Raw genomic sequence first — 26,577 nt, 5'->3', positions numbered from 1 at the left:
ATGCAGAAAATGTGTTTGTATGGGTATCATTTGGAAGACTGGGTATCTGTCGGTCCAGAGTCCACTCTAATCCATTTTTCCCTGGGTTTCCAAATCCTCTGTGGGAGTGGAAGCAGAGATTTTGAATGCTGCACATTTGGTGTGTCTCTGGTCCACTGGTCTAACCCTTCCAGGGCCTATTGTAATCCATTTGTTTCTGGGCTTACGATGCTTCTGTGAGAGTTAGGGCAGACAGATATTCTGGATGCTGCATTATTGGGGAGGTTTATTTAAATCCTAAACATTTTCTCTTCCAAATGAGTTAGCTCTTTTTTATTGCAGGCAGCTGAAGACAAATTGGACAAGACTTTAACCTCCAGATAATGTGCCTTAGGACTAAAGAACCACAGTTATTGCACTGAATAAAAGTCATTATGCTAATGTATTATTATGACTAATCTATACATTGTTGAATTTGTTTTTAAATTAAATTAATCAATATTTGGCCTAGTAACACTTATAAAGAAAAAAATATACACTAGGTGGGTGAGAGGGAACCAAAAATACCCTAGCTTCAAGTCTCTTTAAAATCTTTTAAAAACCTATAATTAAGCCAAGCTAAAATTCAGGCTTTAGCAAAAGATTTTCAACAGGTATTTGAAATAAAGGAAGTAAAAGAATAAACAGAAGCCTGTAAAGATTAATAGGCAGAATCTGAAAGCAAAAAATCACAAGTAATATGACAGCTTAAGTTTCTATAGTTATAATTTTATCTGAGCTGCAAGGAACCACTATATAACTGGAGATGATGTAACTGAAGTTAATTAGTCAGTAGTCCACGGAAGCCTATATAAGAAAAATAGTCTCATGGTGGGTGGGTGGATGGGTAAAGATGTAGGGAGGGAGAAAAATACAACAGTTCATATTAGTAGTACAAAAACTTAAGGCCAAGAATTCAAAGTAGCATGTCCCTCTTTAAGAAACAAAGGCCCAGGAAGTTCTTTTATCTAATTTTTCTCTGTTAAAATTATTTTAAACCAACCCCCCACAAAAGCACACAGGTACAAAAATACAAACTTTATACTTTCCCCCAGAAATTAAGAAAAAGCATAGATGTATCCACTGGTCAGTCTGTCAGAACACACTTATTCTCAGAGGCCTGAAAACAAAAGTTCAGCTGCCTTTCAGCTAGGCTACTGAGAGTTCTGTTTTATGTCTGCTTATTTTTACATGTTTAGTCCTACCCTGGCAAAAGGCCATACAAGAGCTCATACTCTGATTAGACAATTCAATGATGCAGAGACCCAAGTCCCAGAGACAGCAGGAGTAAGAGATAAAGCAAGGGCTGGATTGCCTCTTTTTCCTTTCTCACAGCTGCACTCCCACTCCTACAGTTCAGCTGCCTTTCAGCTAGGCAAAAGGTAATATTTAAAATATCAGGAGAAGTTCCCAACTGTTTTCTAAGGAACTTTGAGAGAACCTCCCAGCTGGCAGGCTGGCCAGAAGCTACATGGACCACGTACCTAGGCACTCTGCTTACAGGGTAGCAAGCAACCAGGCTGCCTTCCAAGCTGCCAACCCAGATGGAAGAAACAGCTATACAGAGATTAAGGTCACCATCCTCGAAAGGGCAGAGTACACCCCACAAGTATATCGGCAACAGTTCCAGCAGTGAATCTTCCAAACAGTCCATGGAGCTTCTAGCAACTAAAAGGTGTTGACTGGAAATGGCTATGGCCAAAAGCTAGTTCTCTTAGAGCAGTTTCTAGATGAGCTGGACTGACCTATGTGAAAGTGGGGGTATTGGTACCCAAAGCTCACCCTGGCACCCCCCGCTAAAAGTAGCTGCTGCCTTTTACCAGGCCCAGTCAATGCCAGAACTACCGCGATTGACAAGAGAGGAAGCCCTCACAGGGTCCTGGGCGTCACAGTCTGAAAGCAAGACCCCTGGTGGCAGGACTCAGAACAGGACAGGCCCAATTCATTACCCTGGTCACAGAACCCAGGCCTGCTACCCTGCTTTAATTGTGGAGAGAGGGGTCACTTTGCCTGTGACTGTCACCGCATGGGGGATGAACCTATGGATGTCAATCTGATGACCCCACATTTCTGCAATTTTGTGGACATTCCCCACTCAGAATTTTCAATGTTTGTGGTTCTAGAGGAGCTGGATGGCTTCCTGACCCAGACCTTGGTGGACTCAGGAAGCATTAAAATTAATTTGTAGAGAATAGGTCAAGACAACAGAGATTGACTATCAGAAGAATGTGACCCTCACCTCTATACACAGAGATCAGCGACAATACCCGACCAGCCAGGTCTTGTTGAAGGTTCAAGTTGGGCAAGTTAAGAGAGAGGTAGGTGTACTTTCCTGGCTCCCATACCCTGTTGTGCTGAAGCATGATTATCCAGAATTTGGGACTCTGTGGAGCCAGTTTACGTCTGGTGCAACTAGCTCAGACAAAAAAAGAAACATTGTTCCCAGAGGTCTTCCCAGGCTTGTGCTGGTTCATCTGATTCATGCATCTTACAGAAGGACAGAGATTATCTGAGACAAACAGGAATAAGTCTCAGGTAATTTATTTGGGCCAAATAATAGGTAGGTGCCACTGTGACTGAGTACTACCCAGGAAAAAGACTTGGGATATTAGTTGATAACTGATAATGTGTTTGCAAAGTCAAACACAGCAGCCAAAGCTGGGTGTGTGGTAATGTATACTAAAATGGGGTAGAAGCAAGATATGAGTACATCATACTACTACTACTACGTGCAGCCCATTGCTCTACCACTAGGAGTAGCCTAGTGGTTAGAGCAGTGGGCTGCGAACAAAGGAAGCCAGGGATTATATTCCATTGTCACTTTTTGTGACCTTGGGCAGGTCACTTTACCTTCCATTGCCTCAGGTACAAACTTATCCCTGAATGCACTAAGCCACAATGCTTTTTCACGGGAGGGGTCTCACTATCATGTATGAAGCTGCATGAAGCATTCTTTTGTCTCATGGCCAAACACTGCAGGACAAAAGAACGCGGCGAGCGGCCCTTTAACGTAAAAGGGGTGGGGGGGGGGGGTATGGCAGCAGGGAGCCGGGGCCACATTTTCTATTTTAGCTTTAGGGAGTGAGAAAGGAGAGCCAGAGTCATTGCAGAGCAGTTCTTTTTTTTTTATTAACATTTTGGGGGAGTCGGTGCAGCCTTGAATGGCGACCCTGGGTTGAGACGGGCGTCAGCACTGACCCCGCCCTACCTCCCCATTTGCACGTGAGTTTTAATTTTTTTTCTGCCACTTTAAATGTGAGGTGGGAGCCTTGGGACCCACGTTAGGGTCTCAGGCCTCCCGCCTCACATCTAACGATTTTCAAATAGGTGTTGTTATTTTGTCACGGCTGACCACCTTCTTGTCAACCGTGATAAAACATTTACATCAAATTAAATAGCAATGACCTTCTTTGCATGTATTTGCATTATTCATGCATGCAAATTGCATGCAAAAATGGTCATTGTAATAGAGGAGAGTATCTGGTCAGGGAGATGCAAATATCATGTATATTGCAAAATAAACGTGATGTAACATGGTTTAAAGTCCTAACATGGCTTGATGCATCACCCAGATAGATTGTAAGCCCACTTTACACAGGGAAATACCTACAATACTTGAATGTAATCTGCTTTGAAGTGCCAAAAGGCAGAGTATAAATAAATTAAGTAAATAGAAAACCCATTTTTATACAATAGAGACTCTAAAATACCTAAACCCTACCGACAATGCCGGCAAGAGACCATAACCATTCCCAGCACTTAGAAGATGCATGTGTGTGGTTGCTCTGAGTCACAGGAAGGTCCCCAGAGTGGTCCCAGAGTGGGAGAGAGAGGGAAACCCCGGTAAGTTTAGACAGGCCCAAACAGAAAATGAGTCACTTAAGTTTGCCCAAGAACATATACAAATGGTAGATGGAGAGTTAGTCCCTGGGGCTGAACTCCCCCCATTCTTCATACTGAAAAGGGACTTAATATACCGAAAGGGAATCCAGACAGCAAAATATTTGAGCAACTCTTGGTACCCTGGCCTTATTGCTAACAAGTCCTATAACTATACCACAGCCACTTCCTAGAGGGCTACCAATGGGAGGAGTAAACTCAAAGAAGTCCTGTCTCAGTTCTATTGGCCTGGCTTGCACTGGCAAGTCCAGGACTATTGTCAATCCTGCCCTATGTGTCAACTTTCTAAACCTGCTGGGGTTCAAGCAACTCCCCTGGTGCTAATGCCCATTATAGAAACTCCCTTTGAAAGAATTGCTATGGACATAAACGGACCCCTGGAAAGGTCCAGCCAAGAGATATAAATACATTTTAATCATCCTGGACTAAACTACCAGATATCCAGAGGCTGTATCCTTGTGGAAAATGAAGACTCAGATAGTAGTGATGGCCTTGATGGAGGTCTTCTCCCTAGTTGGACTATCCAAGGAAATATTAATCAACCAAGGGACCCCATTTGTATCTAAAGTGATGAAGCAATTTTGCACCTTACTGGGAGTGAAAATACTGTGGACTTCAGTTTACCATCTGCAAACTGATGGTCTGGTGGAACACTTTAACAAAACCATCAAGCAGATAAGGAAGAAGTTTATTGTGGTAGACAGCAAGAACTGGGATTTGTTGTTGCTCTATGTATTATTGCAGTCTGGGAAGTTCCCCAGAGCTCAACAGACCTCTTTGTTCAAACTACTATATGGGAGAAGACTGAGAGGGATCCTAGATGTAGCCTGGGAGACTTGGGAGGAGGAACCAACCTCTGGACAGAACCTGGTCAACTATGTAATCCGGATGCAGGAACAACTGGAGAAGCAGCATGCCTATGCTTTGTGAAGGCCCAGTATACCCAAGCCCACGATTATAAATGGTCTGCTGTTCAATAGGTCTTTCAGCCTGGAGACCGTGTCCTTGTTTTCTTACTATCTTCAAAAAGTAAATTATTGTCCCGCTGGAAAGGCCCTTAAGGGGTAGTGGAGAGGTGACACAACCAGATAAAAGGAAGAAGGCCAAAATCTTTCATGTGAACCTTCTAAAGAAGTGGGTCATACAGATTTATGGCCTTGTCAAGAGAGAGGATTTTGGCCTGGAAATCTTGCCAAACCTTAGACCATTACCAGTCTCTTTTGGGAATCAACTCTCTGTCCTGCAAAAAATGGATCTAGACCAGCAGGAAAGCAGGAATACAAACATAAGGGGGACTGGGCTGATGGCCAACCCTAAGAAATGCCTGATAGAGAGTCAAGTGCTACCATACCAAAGATACTCCCTTAGGAAGGGGAAGGTCTATCCTCAAGCATGAAAAATAGAAGTGATCACACTGGATACTATAGAAGTTTCATACCAAACTTCTCAGATAAGGCTAAACCCCTGAAATATATGTTACAGGAGAAGTCCCCTGAGAAGTTCAGCTGGTCTACAGAGGCAGAAGAGGCCTTCCAGAGTTTAATGAAGTCCTGTGCTCAGAACCATTTCTGATACCCCCAAACTTCACTAGGCCCTTCATGGTCCAGACAGACATCTTGGAAGTGGGCTTAGGAGCAGTCCTAGCACAAGAGAAAGACAGCCAGGAACATCCAGTGGCCTTCTTTAGTTGGAAGCAAATTCCAAGGAAGCAACGATGTTCAACAATCGAAAAAAAAAAAGCTTTTCTGATCAAGTGGGCCTTCAAGGCCTTCTGGTACTACCTGTTGGGCTGCCAATTTACACTTGTGACAAACCATCAACCACTCATGTGGATCTTATGAAACAAGGAGTCCAATGGTAGGGACATAAGGTGATTTTTGGCCCTCCAGCCCTTCAGATATAAAGTACGGCACAGAGCTGGGAAGGAGAACACCAATGCCGACTTCTTGTCCAGAGAAGTGTCCCTGGTACAGGCAAGCAGGTGCTTAACCTAGGAAGGTTAAGCTGAGGCGGAGGGTAAGTGAAGGTGTATACAAGAAAGATCCTCTATGACTTTTCTTTAAAGACTGCAGGTCTTCTCTGCTTGTTTCATTTTGTGTGACTAATAAGAGTTTGTGAAGAAGGGCAGGATTCCAGACTCCTCTGTCCTCCAGCACATTCCCCCAAACCACGGGCCGCTCCCACAGTTTTACACCCTGTGATCCAATATTTTGACCTTTCCCCCACCCCACAGACATCAGATTAAATTCTCCTGACCCCATATATTCCATTCTCTCTCCCAGACCACTGATACCCTTTCCACTCCCCCCTACCTTCGATTCTATTTTGTCTTCCCTCTCACCACCAATTTCATTTTCTTCCCCACACTCCCTTCGTACCTTCAGCCCAGCATAGCAGGAGGGGAGACAGCAAGTGGTTCTTCTCTCTACAGGCGGCATAGGGAGAAGTAGGGGCTGTAGCTCTTCAGGCACGCAGGATGCATCGGAGAGAAGGGGCAGTCGCAGCTTATCAGGCCTGCAGGAGGAGCCATGGAAATGGTTCTTCTATCTCACAGATTGCATGGAGAGGAGAGACAGTGGTTTTTTATGCCTGTGGGCCGCATTGGATGCACAGTGGCAGTGCTTAGTTCTTCAACCCCCATGAACCTGTCTCCAGCAGGAAGATGTGTAACCCACTGGCAGAGTCCCCTGACTCTTGCTGGCTCCAGCCTGAAAATGGCTGGGTTAGTTGGTGAGATGTGCATATGCATACCACACACTACAAACCCAGCAGCAGTTGGTCAAACATCAGCTGTCACCAGGAGGTGCACAGCACCTAGCACCTTATACCAGCCAATTGTGTTGTCCCTGCATGGCCTGTGACTGGTCATTGTTTTCTTTTCTGCTCCGCCCCACTCCCACTGAATTTTCATGTTGCACCTAGCTGTCTGTCATCATGCTGCTGGGCTTAGGGAAGGGAAGGTTTAACCCCCCCAAAATGTTTTTACATGTCTTTGCATAATGATACAGAGACAACTGAACATACACTGACTTTCTAAGTCAATTCTGCAGCACAATGAAGAATTTCTCTGGCTCAGCACTTTTCTTAGAGCTTAACAGCTTCATCCAACATATCAATCTCTTTATCTGCCAAAATCTTGTCAAGTCTGTCATCAATGATTTCATTAGAAAACAAAATGATTCTTTCCAAGTCTGTTAGCTTATTAGATACAATCAAATATAACAAATGCTAAAGGGGCTAGCCCTATGGCTCAGATTACAATATTCTGTGCTGTAGCACAAGGAATCTAGTTTTGAAATCCCCCATCAAATGGGGTCGCTTAGGCTTGGGCACACTGTGGAGGCTGTGTGTACAGGCCAGGAAGGGAGGGAAAGCTTGACTGCTATTACAGCAGTGGCTCCCATCAGTGCACCAGCGGTGCTGAGGATGTATGTTTAAGAAGTCATCCTTTCAGCCTTGGGGCCAGAAACAGTAAGTAGCACCACCAGGGCAGTCCATCTAAGGAGCTATGGCGGCAGTAGAGGCTCCTGAGGGATAAAACCGGGAAACAAGAAAAAAAACTTAACATAAAATCTTGAAATGGAATATAATTTTAATTTGATGCATTATGTGGTTTTGTTTCTGCATGGCTACAGCCTGAGTAATAGACAGTTGTATTTATTGTATCTACAGAACTTATAAATAATTCTACAGTTATAAAGTCTCTGTCCCAAGAAAGGAGCTTACATTTTGTCTTTCTTTCAAGTTAGGTAATGTATCATACTTCTAGACATTAAGGAAAAGTGGCTATAGGAATCAAGGCTGAGGCATCAGGCTTCAGAGTGTTGAGAACTAACCCCTATAGGATATATTATTTCATCATTTTCCAATAAGGCTGTATTTTTGTGAACACAAGAATTGCCATACTGGGTCAGACCAAGGGTCCATCAAGCCCAGTATCCTGTTTCCAACAGTGGACAATCCAAGTCACAAGTACTTGGCAAGTACCCAACATTAAATAAATCTCAAGGTACTGTTGCTTATTAATTAATAGCAGTTTATGGATTTTTCCTCAGGGAACTTATCCAAACCTTTTCTATACCCATTTATACTAACTGCTATAACCACATCCTCTGGCAATGAATTCCAGAGCTTAACTATGTGCTGAGTGAAAAAGAATGTTCTTCAGTTTGTTTTAAATGAGCTACTTGCTAACTTCAAGGAGTGCCCTCTAGTCCTTCTATTATCTAAAAGAGTAAATAACCAATTTACATTAACTTTTTCAAGTCCTTTCATGATTTTCTAGACCTCTATCATATCTCCCCTCAGCTGTCTCTTCTCCAAGCTGAACAGCCCTAACTTCCTTAGCCTTACCTCATAAGCCACTTATCATTTTGGTCGTCTTTCTCTGCACTTTCTCCAGAGCAACTACCGGTATATCTTTTTTGAGATGCAGTGACCAGAACTGCACACAGTAATGCTTCACCATTCTTCAAAGAGTAATTTTATCTGATGATGATAGTAGATAACTAAAAGCAGAAGAATATAAGAATATAGGAAGTGCCATGCTGGGTCAGTCCATGGTCCATCAAGCCCAGCATCCTGTCTCCAACAGTGATGAATCCGGGTCACAAGTACCCAGCAGATCCCAAAAAGTAGATCCATTTCTTGATGCTCACTCCCAGGGATAAGGGATGGCTTTTCCAAATCTACCTGGCTAATTAATGTTTTATGGACTTTTCCTTCAGGAACTTATCCAATCCTTTTTTGAAAACTACTATGTTAGTAGGCAGCAGAGGAAGAAAATTCCTAATGTGTGAAGACTCTTCAGTGATTGTAGCTTTTGGACTGTGCACTGCTGTCTATATGGATTGCATAGTTTTCAGTATGTACTCAACTGAATTCATTCATCTGCATCAATAGTCCAGTAAAGGATTTACTTTTAACAAGATAAAACTGTGTGGCATTATGTTATTTTTGCTGGAAGATGTTAGGAGACATCCAAATAACTCGGGCCTTGGAAGACTTTACCTATCCCTCATTATCAGGAAAGAAATCGGGAGTATGGGTCACAACTTGGTTCCAACACTCCCAAGTGAGCCCCTAAGCCATACTTAATTGAGCATTAAGTGAAAAAATACATCCAGGATTTTTTTTTAATCTGTTGGCTGTTAGTTTTATGGAGTGTCGTCTTGTTTTAAGGTTAAATAACCATTCCCTAGTTCCCTATTCCATACTACGCATGATTTTATAGACCTTTATCAAATCTCCTCTCAGCCATCTCTTCTCCAGGCTGAAAAGCCATAACCTGTTTAGCTTTTCCTCATAGAGGATCCATTCCAACACCTTTAATATTTTTGTTTCTAATTATGATATATCTTTTTTGAGTTTGGGCAACCAGAACTGCACACAAAATTCAGTGCTTGATCACATTGAGCCGAGGATTTCAATGTATTATTCACAATGACGGTAACTTTAATACTGGTGCATGGGCGCACATGTATGTGTATATGCCAGCTTGTGGCCAGCGATGCGGCCATTTTATAACATATACACGTATATGCACACATGGTATAAAACAGGCTGAAGTGCATACATGTGTGCACAATTTTATATGGATGCGCGCATATGCATGCAAATGCCGCCTCTATTGTTTAAATGGAGGAAATGTAATAGAAACGCGCACAGACACAATTACCAGTTAAACCACTTTGTTCCCAGTTCATCCAGGTAAGGGATAAGACTTCCTAACCCCCCAATTTAAATAGCCTTCCTTTCCCCCCCTTTTCAACCCTTAAAATCCTAATGACATGCCTATATTTTTTTTGTTTTAGGACTTACACACCATCCATAGCAGAAGTAAAGCTGCACGGTAGGGACCCCGGCATGCACTTGTGCGTGTATGTTTTTCCGTGCTGGTTTCATTCATAAATCCAGGAATGCCAACACTACCCAGACCACACCTATGCCTCACCCTTTTTGGACTTTTTCATTCGTGTGTATACCAGGAGATATGTACCTACTCAGGTAGCTTTTAAAATGAACTCAGCATATGCCAGCCCAACATATTCACATATCTCCCAGTTGTGGCACGCTTCGAGCTTTTGAAATTCATCTAAATGACTCCAAAATGCTTTCCCTGGGTAGTGACTCCTAATACAAAACGCAATATTGTGTACTTATGTTAGGATTATTTTCCCTTACAAAATGTGACTGATTCCAAAAACTGTATCATGGCTTGGGAATCTCTTATGTAAATTTTTGGATCTTACAGAAGAGAGCCAAAAAATGGATCTTACATAAGGAGCCATAATGGATCTTACATAAGGAGCCAAAAAATGATCTATGAACTTGGATAATGGTTCCAAAAGAGACCCTCTACTTGAAACTATAGGTCTTCCAGGTGTTTGTGTCAAATTTTTATGAACTTTGGGAAGAATGTAAAAAACTGGAATGATGGGAAATTTCTTCATTAGAAATATAGCCTTTTTGTTATGTCAAAAAACCAAACTCAACAACTGTTTCTACAATTCGCTCTATTTCTTTCGATATAGTTTCTTTCTTTCTTTCGATATAGTTTCTAGAGATGTGAATCGTGTGCCCGATCGTTTTAATGATCAGGTTCGGATGGAGGGAGAAAAAAATCGGATCGTTAGAGATGTGAATTGGAACGGTTCTGATTCCAATTCACATCGTTAATTTTTTAGTGAGGCCTGAGCAGATTAAAAACCCCCCACCCCGACCCTTTACAAATGACCCCTTTGCTCTCCCACCCTCCCGAACCCCCCCCAAAATGTTAAATTACCTGGCGGTCCAGTGGGGGGGGGGGGTCTCGGCACGATCTCCCACTCTTGGGCCATCGGCGCCATTTTGGCTACCACTGATAAAAATGGCGCCGATGGCCCGATAAAAAAACCCCCACCCCGACCCTTTACAAATTACCCCTTTGCTTCTCCCACCCTCCCGACCCCCCAAAAAACCTTTTACATGTACCTGGTGGTCTAGCGGGGGGTCCGGGAGTCATCCCTTCAATCATACCCTCGGTGCCTGTGCTGGACTGGTTTCAAAATGGCGCCGATCGCCTTTGCCCTCACTATGTCACAGGGAGGCGATCGGCGCCATTTTGAAACCAGTCCAGCACTGGCACCGAGGGTATGATTGAAGGGATGGCTCCCGGACCCCCCGCTAGACCACCAGGTACATGTAAAAGGTTTTTTGGGGGGTCGGGAGGGTGGGAGAAGCAAAGGGGTAATTTGTAAAGGGTCGGGGTGGGGGTTTTTTTATCTGGCCATCAGTGCCATTTTTATCAGTGGTAGCCAAAATGGCGCCGATGGCCCGAGAGCGGGAGATCGCGCCGGGCCCCCCCCCCCCCCCACTGGACCACCAGGTAATTTAACATTTTGGGGGGGTTTGGGAGGGTGGGGGAGGGTAAAGGATTGGTTTTAAAGGGTTGGGGTGGGTTTAGGGGTTGTTTTGGTGTGCCGGTTTTCCCGCCCTCCCCCCAAATAATTCCCGTGCTCGATTTAACGATTTTTCACAATAAATCAAGGGAATTCTTATTGTATCGAGTCCCTTACCAATTAATGACAATTTTAAAATTATCGGACGATAATTTAAATCGTTAAAAAACGATTCACATCCCTAATATTAGTTTCTGTAGGATCAGTCTGAAGAAGCTGGTAAAACTTGCGGTCATGAAGAAGTCGTACTTCTGCTGTGTATTGGCTTCGATTCATTAATACTATTTTGCCACCTTTGTCAGCAGGCTTGATTATCAGGTCTTGTTTTTGGCGAAGAGTCTGTTAAGCCTCTGCTTCAGAAGGTGTCATGTTTGAAAAAGAGCGTGAGTCCGAAAAGCTGCAACGTAAATCTTGTAAAATTTTCTGGTGAAAAGTAGAAATGATGGCATCAACTGAACCTGGGGGTACCCAAGTGGATTTGTTTTTTAATATCGATAAATCAGGATCACTTGGTTGGATGGTGAAAAAATGTTTGATGTTTAATTTCCGAATGAACTTGAATAGTGCCACTTCTAGTGAAAATAGTTCTGCTTTGGGTGAGGGGATGAATGCAAGCCCCTTTTATAAGGCTATTGGCTGCCAGTATTCAAAATGTCCATATATATCTTTATGTGCAACCGCCGAAACTTGTGCAAGTCGGATTCTTCAAATGGATTCTTCAGATGCAAGGACGAACATTGGGATATTTAAAAGCTAAGTAAAATAAGGATTTGCGGTTAGTTTTCTGATGGTCTAACAAGAGGTGCGGTTGCACATAAAGATATATATGGACATATGTTAAATAAAAGGCAAGCTTTAAAAAGAAATAGGGGTAATCCTGTTGCCAATCTCTGAAAGTTTTTAAACACACATTGAAATAAAATAAGGGAGGTCGGAGGGTGAGTTAATGATTAAAAAGCAAGGCACCAAGGTGGTTGCCTATTGTCAAATATATGAAACCATCCCCTGCCCTCTCAACAAATTTAATGACGTGCCATTTGGCACATTAATATTGAGTAGAGATGTGAATCGTGTGATCGATCGTCTTAACGATCGATTTCGGCTGGGGGGGGGGGAGGGAATCTTACGTCGCGGTTTTGTTTTTTAAAATATCGTGTAAATCGTAAATCGGGGGAGGGTGGGAAAACCGGCACACTAAAACATCCCTAAAACCCACCCCAACCCTTTAAAATAAATCCCCCACCCTCCTGAACCCCCCAAAATGCCTTAAATTACCTGGGGTCCAGAGCGGGGGTCCCGGTGTGATCTTTTACTCTTGGGCCTGTGGTGCGTTGTAGAAATGGTGCCGGCGCTACCTTTGCCCTATGACAGGGCAAAGGTAGCGCCGGCGCCATTTTCTTTTTTGTCCCTGTGGGTCCAGCGGGGGTCCGGGAGCGATCTCCTACACTCCTGACGCTACCTTTGCCCTGTCATATGACAGGGCAAATATCCCTAATATTGAGTATGGCAACAGTGTATACCTAAAAAGATACATGTACCAGGTGCATTTTAAGAGTGGATATTGCTTCTGACATAAAGTGCTTCTTCTCCCCCTTTCCTGTTCTCTCTCTCCTTCTTTGATAAGTTATAGCCAGGGATGCTATATCCCAATCATGTGACTCCGTAATCCCTGTTTCTGTAACAGCAACAATGTCCAGATCTGCTTCCACCATTAGAGCTGCAGGTTTGGGACTTTATTGCGCAGACTATGAGCATTTGTGCTCATAGCTTTCCAGCTTCTCTCCTTCAGGTTACTACTCTTCTTGGATTTGCTTTGTGCCTTATTCAGCTGACTTTTGTCATCCCCTTCACCCATTTCATATAGATTGGGGGGGTGACATTCCAATTTCCTTCTGCCACAGCCCCATCCCCTAGTTTAAATGCCTTATGGCATAGGATTGGAATTTATCACATAGGATCTTTTTTTCCTGCCACAGACAGATGTAAGCCATCTTTGACAAAGAGCCTTTTACTGTTCCATACATGGCCCCAGCCCCCAATATATCGAAAACCTTGTTCCTTACATCAAGTTTTGAGCCATGCGTTGAAGTTATCTGCATTGAAGTTATCTATATGGCTTAGCTTCTCTTTCCCCTTTCCATGAACAGGTAACACTTCTGCAAAGGCAATAATCTTCACTATGTGAAGACTGAAAAGAGACTGAAAATCTCTCTGTTCCACTTGGATGCTGTTTCTAGCAAGGTCAATTGTTCCCAGATGGATAATAATTAGGGATGTGAATCGTTTATCTGATGATTTAAAATATCGGATGATATTTTCAATCTCGTCAGATATCGAGGGGTCCCCGATAGTGATAGGAAACCCCACGATTAATTTCATGGGTTCTCTTATCGTTTTGGAGGGGGGGGGGGGTTGTGAAGAAAGGGCACTTAAAAGTAACACAAAAACACAGCCCAACCCTTTAAAATTAGTTCTTTAGTATCCCCCAACCCTCCAGACCCCACAAAATGGCCGGCGCCAATTTTAAAGATGGTGCCGGCCGTCCATTGCTCCTACCATGTGACAGGGGCCGGCCAATGGCACGGATACCCTGTCACATGCTAAGGGCAAAGGGTCATCGGTGCCATTTTGTTTACTGGCAGCCGATGGCCCGAGAGCGGGAGAACGCTCCCGGGACTCCAACTGGACCACCAGGTACTTAAAAAATTTGGGGGGGGGGGGGGGGGGGTTGGAGGGGTCCGGAGGGTGGGGAGATACTAAAGAACTAATTTTAAAGGGTCGGGCTGTGTTTTTGGGTTATCGGCTCGGCGCAGCCAATAAAAAAAAACGATTGGACCGCGGGAAAAATAATTTCCCGATGGTCCACGAATCCGAAACCGGAACCGATTCTGGTTCCGATTCACATCTCTAATAATAATATCAACTTCAGAGTCCTTACTTTCTTTTTGATTGCACTGACTATCGGAATAGCATTTCTACCAGCCGATGATCCTAGAAAGCTTTTAACTATAGTGTTTCCCTCGAAAAGAGTTCCAAAATTAGTGCCTGTGATGGTTGAGGCACCCATCAAAATGATCTTTTTCTTATGGTTATTCGTTGTATTAAGGAATTTGTGAGGGGAACTGGGTTTTTTCTTTCTTTTCAGATACCACATCAATCTCCATCATTACAGCTTTGTCATTATCTAATATAGAGAAGGCATTTTGTATTTGTGTTACTTTAGAGAGTGTGTGTCTCCACTGGGTTGCACGCACAAATCTACGCCCACGCGTAGGTATTAAAATCTGCCCATAAGAATATTCCACTAAGAATATTCCATTAAAAAAAAACAGGTTTATCCTTATTTCTGTTATTTATTTATCTGTATTTATCTTATTTATCTTTATTTCTGTTAACAAAATTGATGTTTACAAATTTTAAAAATGTCCAGATGTAATATAAAAATAAAGTTAAAAAGTAAAACTAAATAAATAAATAAAAATGACACCCACATCTTGGGCATGGTTATGATCTTCATAGTCCTCAGCAAAAGCAAAACTAGAAAATGAAAATTAACAAGGTTTTTTTCATTCAGTGTACTGAGAGGTAGAACCATAGGTGACAGGCGTCATATAGCTTGGCTATAGAAAACCTACAGACTAAGAAGTCCATTAACTTTTCCCTTTCCATGCTTTCAAGCAATAAACTGAATAGTAGTAAATCATGCATTTTATGTGTAATGATTGGAGAAAGGTATTTTTTAGAAATAATTATACAGTTGACTATTGCCAAACAATACTTCTCAAATTAGTTGAAAATAGCTATGTTTAAAAAGCTGTTCTGACACATGACGACTCCAATAATAATTTCAAATAAAATGTTCGGCTGCTGAGAAGGGGTGTTCTAGAGCGATTTATGGCATGAGTTCAACGCTTGTCTTTTGCCAGTGACTCTCCATGTGACCTTGAGCAAGGTTATTTGGCGGGTACGTTTCAGAAGGATTCCTGCACATAAACCATGATTTTATCCATGTACCCTGTTTCCCCGAAAATAGGACAGTGTGTCTTATATTAATTTTTGCTACCAAAGATGCACTAGGTCTTATTTTCAGGGGATGTCTTATTTTTCCATGAAGAAGAATTCACATATATTGTTGACCAAAAAAATGAACATTTATCATATTCTGAATAGTTGTCTGGTTATGCTGGTTTGTGATGACAACTAACTGTGAATCCTGCAAGGTAAAAAAATCACAGCTGCATGCTCTGGTGTTCTGTGCGACGGGCATGCTCCCAAATAAAAACTTTGCTAGGTCTTACTTTCGGGGGAGGTCTTATATTTAGCAATTCAGCAAAACCTCTACTAGGTCTTATTTTCGGGGAAACAGGGTAAATGGCCTTTGAAAAATAACCAGATGTGTTTCTTGGAGGGCAGAGTTGGGGCAGAGAACATGATTTACACAAATACTTTCAAGTTTCAAAAGTATGAGCATAAATGTACATGCACAGTTACACCTGCTCCCAAGGAAGAGTAACTTTGGTGTGTGTACGTCGGCACTGGCTCTGTATTCACCCCGGAATTTTCAAATTTCATTTATATGCATAAACTCGCTTTGAAAATTGTGGCTAAAACATACAGATAAAAAGTGCACACAGACTATGCAGGCTATTTGAAAATTACCCTCTTTAAGGCCAATGGCCCAAAATACACAAAAATACCAACATTTTAGCATTTTGCGTGTTCTTTCATGCATTGTTCCCTTTTACAAAATAAATTAATAAATTTCCCTCTTTTATTGTGGTAAACCTTTTCACATAATCCATTCCTCATAAAGGCATATTAAATTCATAAATAATGAACCGCTGCAATTCAAAAGCATGCAATTTATCTCATCAATTTTGAATTTCAAGAAAAGTGATTCGCAAGAACACCTTCACATGCCAGTTTTTTGCCAAAAAGAAAGCTACAAATCATCCTGGGAGGCACATTTCGCATGCAATTTTCCTACCCAGCTCATTTGCATGGGTAACAAAATTGCACGCAGAGGCTGCTAACCTGTGGGTAATACCTGGATTAGTACATTGGCCCCTTCATTTCCTTATGTCTGTGAGATCCAGCTAAAAGCTAGGCAATTGTCTTAATTAACTTTTCCCAGCCACAAACGTTTTAGAAAAAGGGAATCTGGTGATAGGGACCAGATTGCTTTTTCTTTGGTTTGGCATCACAGTTGCTTTACACAGCTGGCTTTATTATATCCACGGACTGGAAGAATATACCCAAACTTGAGCATCGGCATGTGCAGGTCCAGGATGATATTGCAACAGAAACATTTCTTCTTCAATTAAGGGACAGCTGCATGAATTCAACCAGATCTGGGATTGTTGTCTACGCTATTTCAAAATGTTTTAACTCCCTTTTGTGTATGTTTTCTTTCTAGCCTAGTATAAAGTGGTTTAACTACCTGTTTTGTATTCCTTTAAACGATATACTGTTTCTATTTTGAACCTTTCTATATAGCAGACTTAGGTCCCTATGATATTGGCTGCAATCTTATTTTTAATTTGGACTCTGTTTCCCAGAGCTGTAGATTTCACTAATTGATTAGATGTGGTAGTTTACCATGGCATTGATGAAGATTACTGCATGCATCTAATGTTTAAATAATTTTAGAAAGGGGTATTTCAATTCACCTGTAAAGCTACTGCATATCTCAGATATAGAGGGGATTTCCACACTAACACTCCCTCTCCCTCCCCTTAAACTGACCAACTCCTTAGTCAGTTAAACTTATTTTTCTCAAAATAGTTTGACAAAATGCATGTTATAAAATAAAGCACACAGTAAAATTATAATAGGATTAGGCAACTTTACAGATCAGACTCCAGCTCTAGCTATAAATAGAAATGCATCCACACATATGAATTCCAGTTGGGGATTTCCTTTGTTCTTATTTTTGCTCATTTTCTTTTATTAAGTTGTCATTTTTCTCATGGAACATTTGATATTTGAGAAATCTAATAACTAGTGCACCAGCGATATGCAGGTTGTAGTACTGTTACTGTTAAAGCCCCAATAACATGTATACAATTATTCTGATTACTATGAAAAACAAATATATAGCATGACAACAGCGATGGCCATTGAAAAGTTTTTTCATTATGCCCAGCTCAACAAAGTGACTATAGCAAGCCCTTGTGGTTACGTTGTCTGACTGGCCACGTTCTGCACGTTCAGCTGGTAAGAATTTGCACTGGACTCCAGACCTCCAATGATGGTTTCACCTTCTTACAGCGAATACTGAATATGGTGCCGGACACTGACATCAGAGCCTTCGAATCCTGCCCCCGTCCCCCATCACTGAGCATGCAGGAGGCACCATGATGTTTGTCCCTTCCCCACCCCACCCCCAGTCCCAGTAACTCCTGTACCAGTGCATGTCCAAGGGCAGAGAGCAGCCCTTGGACACGCACCGGGACAGGAGTCACTGGCAGTCCAGGCCCAGGGTTTTCAGAAGACATTTAAAGTGATCTGGCAGTGCTGGAGGCTGAAATGCCACAGTCAGGGGGAGCCTGTGCTACAACGGCAGAATTGAGGGTGGCTCTTCAATAAAACAAGCTCTCCAATGCTGCTGAGCTGAGGAGCAAACTAGGGGCAACGCGGGATGCCCCCAACACATTGATGAGGTCAGAGCAAGGAAAAATGAATCCAGCTCATGCAGAGCAGTTCCGTGAAAATGAGATCATGGCCTTGGTGTTGGAAGCAATCTCCTATGTATAACATTGTTTCTTATGAGAAAATCAGTTTCTTAAATGTGAGCACGTCCTCAGACTTTACTCATCACTGATTATGCACACAGTGAGTGTGATCCGTTTTCTTCATCTTTGTGCAATCTGTAAGAAAAGATCTATTACATTTTCTCTTCTTCCTAAGAATGTTCTGCTCTCCCTTATGAGCAGAACTTCATTAATTGCATTAAACTATGAATGCATTAACTTTCGCAATCTGAGCACCGATCTGCAAGCCTGTGTTCCAAACCAGCAGCTCCTACGAAACCTACAGCTTAGAGTCCACTGCTTTCAAAGTCCGCCCCAGTGACCCTGTCTGCTTTTTAGAAAAGCAGCAGGCTTAGCACATCCAACTGCTTTACTTACAGCATTAAGTACTGTAGTGTTGTTGCAGTAGTTTAATTGTGCTCTTTCTTGCTGATTTAAGGACGCCATATGCCAGTTTGACTATATTAGCACTCTGAAAATGGAATATTTTCATTGCTAATATCTGAACCAATATGGGTACATTGTTGATTAACAGCCGTCATGCAATATTGCAATAAACTAAGCCCGCGATGTGCACGCAGTTATCTTAGTAGCCGTCCTATCAGAAAATTCACCCTGGTGAGGCAAGTTTCCTAAAGGAGCTCCCACTTGCCCAAAAGCTCTTCCCTTACACACCTTTTCTTCCCTTTAAGGGAAGAGGCAGAAAAAGGGACCAAGCATGCACCCAGAAACTGTTTTTAAATTTCTTTCTTTAAAGCCAGCCATCTTTTTCATTGCCCTGCTGGATCTCGATCTCTTTCGCGGTTTGTTAAAAAAATGACCCGTAGGATTATGACAGGTAAATCACTGTATACTCTTGCATCTTGTGGTATAACAGTTAGAGCGGGGGTAGGCAACGCCGGACCTCGACTGCTGCATGCTGGTCAGGGCATCCACACTGAATTCCGCGCGAGGTGCAGCTGCATACACTGTCCCCACCATCTCATACATATTCATTTTGGATAGCCTGGGAACTTGATCTGACTTGTGGCACTTGAGGACGGGAGTTGCCTATCCCCTCCCAAGTTAGAGGAAAACTGCTCTAGATTATTACCACTGGACAGGTTAAGTCTGGGTCTTTCGCAGCTTTGTAGACAAAGGGGTAACTTCAAATAACCTTTCAGGGTTATACTCTGGCTTTCAAGAAAATGACTTCAAATTTTATAAACAAGTTAGAGAAAGTTGATAGCATCTGGAAGCCTTTTTTGAATTGTGATTTTTCATTCTTTCAACAGATGCATCCATATTGATCTCATCTGCTGCTCATATTTCAACAGCTTCTGTTAAAATTTTATTATGAATTTTAACTATTTTACCTTATTAAGCTTAGACATAGGGATGGGAGGAAATTTGGGGATAAGGGTTAATATTCTGGCATAAATATCCTATTGTAATAAGCTCATACTGAGACTTTGGGTTTCTTTTTTTTATTTGGATGTTTTCCATTTTTGGCAATTTAACATTTTCAAATTTTAGAAAAATATATAAGATAAACAAGTTCTAATTTAGTTAGAAAAATTAGGATGAGATGTAATGGTCTTAGTTTAGTGTGTATTTAATTACTTTGACTATTACAAGAGCACACTTCCTCTGCAGGTGCTATATATACCACAGGAGCAATTTTTGGCACCCAATGGGGAGGTCAGCTTTCAAAGCCCATCTGAAAATCACCTTCCTCTGCCAGCTGAATGTCCATGTGGGCTCTTCCACAGTGTATGCACTCTTAAATGGATTAAAAAGAGATATCTCTGAGGGTGTGTTGAAGACAGTGGGGAGATAAACAGCACAGGTACATGGGATTTCCAAAAGCACGCACTCTACTCCCTCTCCCACCTGCCCTTCACTGCCCACCCAAATGGTGAGTGGAAAGGAAGTGGGCACACTTAAGCCCTAATTTTCAAAGGGCCATGCGCGCAAACACCGGCAGATACGCACAAGGCTGAGCCCTGTGCGCGCCGCGTGCATTTTCTAAAGGGCCCGCCCAGGCGCGTAACCACCAATAAGCGCACAAGTGCTGGGCCCTGAAAAAGGGGCGGGCCAGGGAGCATGGTCTGGGTTGGGCGGGGCAGGGTGGGACGGAGGCCGGCTGGGACAGCCGCTATTAGCCACTGTCCCGGGGAAGCGTGCACTGGCAGCTGGCCAGTGCGTGGAGATTACAGCAGTAAATAAAATAAAAAAATTTGGGAAAGATAGGTTAGGTTTAGGGGTTGGGGAGGAGAGGGAAAAAGGGAGGAAATTTAGGTAGCAGGATAGAAAATTTCCCTCCCAGTCCGCGCCTTAATTGGAGCAAACTGGGAGGGACCTGCGGAAGGCCTGGTTGCGTCGCCGCGCAACTTTAATGAAAATTCCCCCCCCTCGGCACATGTGCGCACGGCCATCAGATTTTATAACATGTGCGCGCCGGCCCACGCATGTTATAAAGTCGGCACTTCCATGTGCGCGTGCCAGGAAGTGCGCGCACATGGACGGCCGCACTCCTTTTAAAATCGACCCCCTTGGCGTGCCTACTTTAGAATAATTTTCAAAAAGAAACAATCTTAATGGTTTCTCTTTGAAAATCAAGTGCAAATAGGGATCGTACAAGTACATACTTTTCAAATGCATGGGCTATTTTTGACATCTGCCCCCGAGAGAACACAGAAAACGTGCTTCCACGGTAGTTAACATGTTATCACACTTTACATACTACTTAATATTTCACCATTTATAAATGTGAAGATGTTGAAGTTACTTGCATTTTCAGTAATTTATTATTTATTTAAAATAAGTATATTATGCCTGTGTGACAAAGTCCACTATGGTGCAAAGACCAATTTATTCTGTTGATAATTTTTCCCTAGAAAATTCTTTTCAACCAAACTAGTCATCTTACACATAGATATCCAAAATCAGTGTTGAACTGAACGTACCAGTGTCCTTTCCCTACTTCTTTGCAACCTAGATATTACTTTGCAGAGTAGACCCAGCTAATCTCTTTCCCCTTTATCCTTTCTTTAAATATGCAGACGGATTCCTGGGGAATATTTTTTTTTTTTTGTTTGTTTGGTTTTTTTTTACTTAAACTCGTTCTGACATTGCCAGCTTTATCCTGAAGGTTATGATTAAAGAAATCAGCAGGCCTTCCAGCCATGTCCTCAGCAGTCCAGCACTGAGCTGGGATAGGCTACTGAGTAGCAAGAAAAAAAATGATGCTTCTGACCCATCAGCAGAAACACATTTTCAGAAAAGTCCTCACCAAATAATCGCTGCAGCCCTGCCCGGAAATAAGACCGCCCCATTCCCAGCTCAGACAGGCATTGCCGGTGGAAAAACTGAAGTTTTGCAGGAAATCCTCACCTACAGTCAGCACAAATCTGCCCCCCCCCCAAAAAAAAAAAATAAATAAAAAGTGCGGGGTAGGGAATTCAAACAGATATTTTGCAAGGCGAAGACTTATGAATACAGTTGCAGAAGGGTCGTGGTTTATTGGCTCCAGGGCTGCTCTGTCCAATCTCCCCTCCCCAAATCGTTTACCCTACTTATGGCAATAATCCATTAATAAAGACAATTGTAATGGGACCATTAGAAGACAAAGACTACTTACGTGTTCCAATTTGTCCTTTCTGCGAAGCCAAACGCTGGCGCTGTAGTCCTGGGGTTTCACAGTACTGTAGAAGTTCACACCTACTCGGGTAATTGTCTGTGCCGAGTCTTTGGGTCTGCTCTTCAGCTTCATCTGTTCAAACCCCTCCTGGGGAAGCCAGTCTGCCTTCATTTCCATTTCGGTTTTGTTACATGACCCGGTATCGACCAGCAAAATAAAAATGTGTTAAGTCACATAGGGGGGGGGGGGGAAGCAAGAACACAATTATTTTATATGTTTTTCTTAACCTGTTATTTTACCTTGGGGGGGGGGCAGGGATCAGAAAAAAAAAATAACAGAAGAGGGTTAAAGTTGGATCAGAAAGGAAAGTAAAGTGCAGCACAGATCTCCGAAATGGAAAGCCAAAATATAGATTGCACCCCCGCCCCCTCTCCCCCTTCCCAGTGAAATGTAGTCCCTACAGGGTGGGGGTGGACGCAAGCAGTTTCCTTGCTGCACTGCCTGAGCGCCTCTGAGGCTCTGACTGAGAGAGATAGAGTGGAGCGGGGAGGAGGGGTGAGGAATATATCGACAAGCTGGAGACAGCAGGCGGATTGGGAGGGGTTCCTGCTCTGGAGCAGGTTGTTGGTGCAGTGAACAGAGGGCAGGAGGAAAGCAGCGGTTTTGGTCATTTCAGCACAGCTCCCCCACCACACACACACACACACACACTCTCAAAGACAAAAAGCCTTACCTGCCAGGAGGGAATCAAACCCTGCTGGTCAAGATGCAGTTCAAACCCCCTCACTTCATATCGTATTCCCCCCATTACCATCTCTCAAAATCAACATGCCTTTAAATCGGAAATAGGGACCTGAAGCAATCTGCTTGCTGCATTGCTCTGGTCCATTGCATTGTTCATTTTGTTCAGTTCCAGGATCTGGGGCTTTTCTGTGCTAAAACGTAAGTGGTTTGTCAGTGGATGCGATGCTGCACCTTACTTTTGTGGATGACACTGCATGCTTTTTTTGTCCCGGCTTGATTTGCAGGGGTCCGGCCTGGAAAGCAGTTCTGCCACTTCTTTCCAGGCTTAAGATGCAGAGGGGCAGGGATGTTCTGCTCCAGCCCCTCCACTTCAGGCAGCCTGCAGGGAAGAGGAGAGGAGAGGAGAGGGTTAAGCCTGGAGCAGCAAAGCAGAGAACAATCTGCTCCCTAAACCAGCCCAGTCCCTCCTGTTCTACAGGGAACAAGAGGGAAACAGAGATTGCAGGGCAGAGAACAAGTACCTAAGAGACTGGATTAGAGCAGCAGTCCCAGTCAATAAGGCTTTAACCCTACAGCTCACAAGTTTCAAACCTGTGCTAGTTCAACATCTGTTTGTGTCTGTTACCCAGGGCTTAATTTACAGCAAAGAAACCTAGAATGGCCTTCTGGCACCTTTTTGTTTTCTGGTACTCAGGACGACGGGCAGTAGAAGTCAGTTCTGGCACCCCCTGCGGAAAAGGAATCGAGCTGGTGTTGGTATGGATCATTTCTGGTCCCTCCAGGCCCCAGAGGAAGCAGAGCAGAGTGTGTTGGACCTGCTTACCGTGAGGCAGGAGCAGCCACATGGCTTTCATTTTTGGGTGGTTTGCTGGCACAATTGAGGAGGCCACGAGGGAGAAAGGGCAAGGTTCAAGAGAGAGGAGGTGTAAGCCTGTGTTAGCCCCACTGCTTCTGCTGCTCCTGGGTGTGTTCACATATGTGAGTGTGAGCGTTCAGGAGAGATGTCATGCCCAGTCCAGGTTCCTGGTCCCTCCCCCTTACACAGATCATTCCCAGCCCTGGCTCTTCTCCCAAGTCATACCCAGCCCTGGCCCTGCACCCCCTACTCTACCGGTCCAACCTACTCTGCCCCCTCCCCCTGCCACTTTGTTTTTCCTCACCACCCTCCACACCACAGTCCCACTTCCTTTTTTGTCTACAAATTAAGCCCTGCTTTTTCTACAAGGATTTTATGCATATTTTGCAAAATGAGTAATATCAATTTTAACAATTGCATTATTCCTTTACTGCTGCTATTTGTTCCCTCCATTCTCTTTCTTTTTTTTTTTAACTTTCTCTGTAAATCAAGTGATGTAACAGGCTTTGCTAGAACAGATATTCTGGAATTAAAATTTACAGTTCAGAGGATTGAGAACCACTTTAGAAGTACTGACAGTCATATGCTTGCTCGCTTGGCATCTAAGGACAGATAACCACAAGGGCAGCAGAATGCCTTTTTGGTTATTTTTTTTTGGGGGGGGGGGAGGGGGGGAGCCAAATCAACCAGACCACCCCTGGCTCCAGCCTCAGCTACTTCTGCCAATTTTTTGCTTTGTTTACAGTTAGTCATTCTTTCTTGTATGCATTCTTCGCATAAATCAGAACATAGTTATTCATTCCCAGACCAACCAATACAAAGCTTGGTGCTAGAAAACCAGGCACAACAGTGAAGGAAAGCCACAAAAACAGCATTATTAATGGACGTGTAATACTAAGTGGCTATTCTGTCCCTTGCATAGAGAGAGAAAGAGAGAAAAGCATCAAGGGCCAAGAAATGTAATCAAAGACCAAGAAAAACGTGACCTATAGATACAGAAACCGCCCTAATTGGGCATCACTCTCCTGATTAAAAAGAGCTCACCTTGACATTTTGCCCATATATGTATTACACCATACACGCTCCAGAAGGAAACTGTTCAGCACATTGCAAGAATTAAGAAGAGCACTAGCAGCAAATTTGAGAGATTGAGATGATATCCTATGTTCCCTAGCTTTCTAGCAAGGTTCATTTTCATCAAAGTATGTGCAAGACAAAGTATATAGTCCCTGCACCTCCAGTTCTCTGCATCCATAGAACCCCACCACTCCTCTTCAGATACAGGGCATTTCCCCATAAAACTCACAATACAGAATACATGCAGTCAACAAGTATGGTAATAGAGTAACATACAGAAGGCACATATCGGATCCTTCTACTCTTTCCAGTTGCTGCTTCTTTGTTCATTTGAACTCACCCCTAATCTCATTGTCAGGGCACCTCAGGGACCCTTTCATTTGAACAATCTTACTGAAATTTGATATCAATACTAATATCTCGGCAAGATGCTGTTACTGAACTGCTGTTCAGTGAGATCTGTCAAGTGGAACAGCCCTGCAAGATTTGCAACATGCCCTAGAGCATCACAAATCTCCTATTGGGAGATACACAGTGGAGAACAGAACAAGCTAAACTTCTACAAATCCCTATACATACAAATCCCTTCTTCAAATCCCTTCTACAAATCCCTATACAAGTTATCATGAGGTCGGCTCCTTGCCTCCCTCCCATACTCTATTGAATATAGTACTTTATCTTCGTTCTCCCTTTCTTTTTTCCTACTCCTAGTTAAGGCATCCTTGTTATAATGTAACTTTTTGCTCCTTTTAAATTGTCTCTTGTTGATTGGTTGGTTTATAGTTCCTGCTTAGTTCGATGTAAACAGAATTGATTTGATCAAGAAAGTCGGTATATAAAAGCCTTTAATAAATAAATAAATGAATGTACAGAAAATACATGCTAGCAGAATACCTCACCTCGATCATGCAAAATGATCTCACCAAAATACAAAATATGTGATCACAAATTAGAAACAGAAATATGCAGATCAAAACTGAAATGGTAATGCCAAAAAGCCAGAGTCTACATGCAATGCCACACTGGAGAAATAGAAACCGAAATACACGTCCTCCTGTACAGAGCAAAATATGAAAAGAATCAAGATGTACATTTCGCAAAGCTGCTAGAGAAAATCAGACTTCCCACAAAGAATGAGCAGGAAAAAAAATATGTATAATCCTGGGGGAAATAGGAGCAACAGCAAAATATGATGAACTAGTGTTCAGTTCGGAGATAACAGACTGCTTGGGATTAGCAATCTGTTGTTATTTAGGAGAATTGTGGGTGGATCCTTGGACAGGTGGCAGATGACCACGCCCCCAGGGGGAAGATCCCAAGAGGGACCACTGGTCAGGCTCAGAGTATAGAGACAGACACACACTAGTTCTTTTATTAGATAGTATACTGAACCACCAGAGGTGGCAGTAGTGAGCTGGATTAGGAATGAATGCTGATAAATTCAATATCTGTTTTCTTAACCGGCAGACAGCTGTGGATAGTCGACCTCTCCCGGGCACTCGCTGTCAAGGAGGTGCTAGGGGCACGCAATTGACCCTAGCGCCTCCTTGACAGCACAACCCCTAATTTAAATAGTGCATGGTGCCCCCAGGAGAGGTGCCTGGGGGTGCATTAGGATAGCGGGCGCTGAACACTCAGCACCTGCTTTCACCACTTGTTTTTTTGCATCGGCACCAAAGCCCTATTCACACAAATTCATGTAGTTGGGTTAGAATAAAGAATTGAATATATTTTACAATAGGTCTAGCAAACTTCATATGTTGCAAAGTAACAAACAAGGAAGACAAGAAGACCCTATCAAAGGCCTTCTTAGATTCTATACCTACAATCAAGGGATCTCGAACCAGATCTGACCTCAAATGACAGATCTCCAAGGCAATCAGACAAATCTGATTGACTTTTTTGACTGGGTAACCAAGGAATTGGATCGAGGAAGAGCACTCGATGTCATCTACTTGGATTTCAGCAAAGCTTTTGACACTGTCCCACACAGGAGACTGGTGAATAAAATGAGAAGCTTAGGAGTGAGTGCCGAGGTGGTGGCCTGGATTGCAAACTGGTTGACGGACAGAAGACAATGTGTGATGGTAAATGGAACTCTCTCTGAAGAGAGAGCGGTTTTAAGCGGTGTACCGCAGGGATCGGTGTTGGGACCGGTCCTTTTCAATA

General features: G+C 43.0%; 1 protein-coding gene across 4 annotated transcripts in view; it reads right to left on the bottom strand.

Moving 5' to 3' along the window:
- Nucleotides 1-22,268, bottom strand: part of PLD5 (phospholipase D family member 5) — a 718,242-nt gene extending 695,974 nt beyond the window's left edge. Inside the window, exon 1 of one of the 4 annotated variants that reach the window (XM_029593995.1) lies at nt 21,732-22,268. In XM_029593995.1, coding sequence (XP_029449855.1) covers nt 21,732-21,908 — 177 coding nt within the window. In that variant the 5' untranslated portion in view covers nt 21,909-22,268. The remainder of the gene's footprint in view (nt 1-21,731) is intronic. The other 3 variants (XM_029593996.1, XM_029593990.1, XM_029593993.1) reach the window with 3 other exon arrangements.
- Between the last annotated feature and the right edge of the window lie 4,309 nt (nt 22,269-26,577).

The sequence above is a fragment of the Rhinatrema bivittatum genome, chromosome 3, assembly GCF_901001135.1.
Source record: "Rhinatrema bivittatum chromosome 3, aRhiBiv1.1, whole genome shotgun sequence".
In the NCBI taxonomy this organism is placed as follows: Eukaryota; Metazoa; Chordata; class Amphibia; order Gymnophiona; family Rhinatrematidae; genus Rhinatrema; species Rhinatrema bivittatum.
This window is presented reverse-complemented; position numbering and strand designations above follow the sequence as displayed.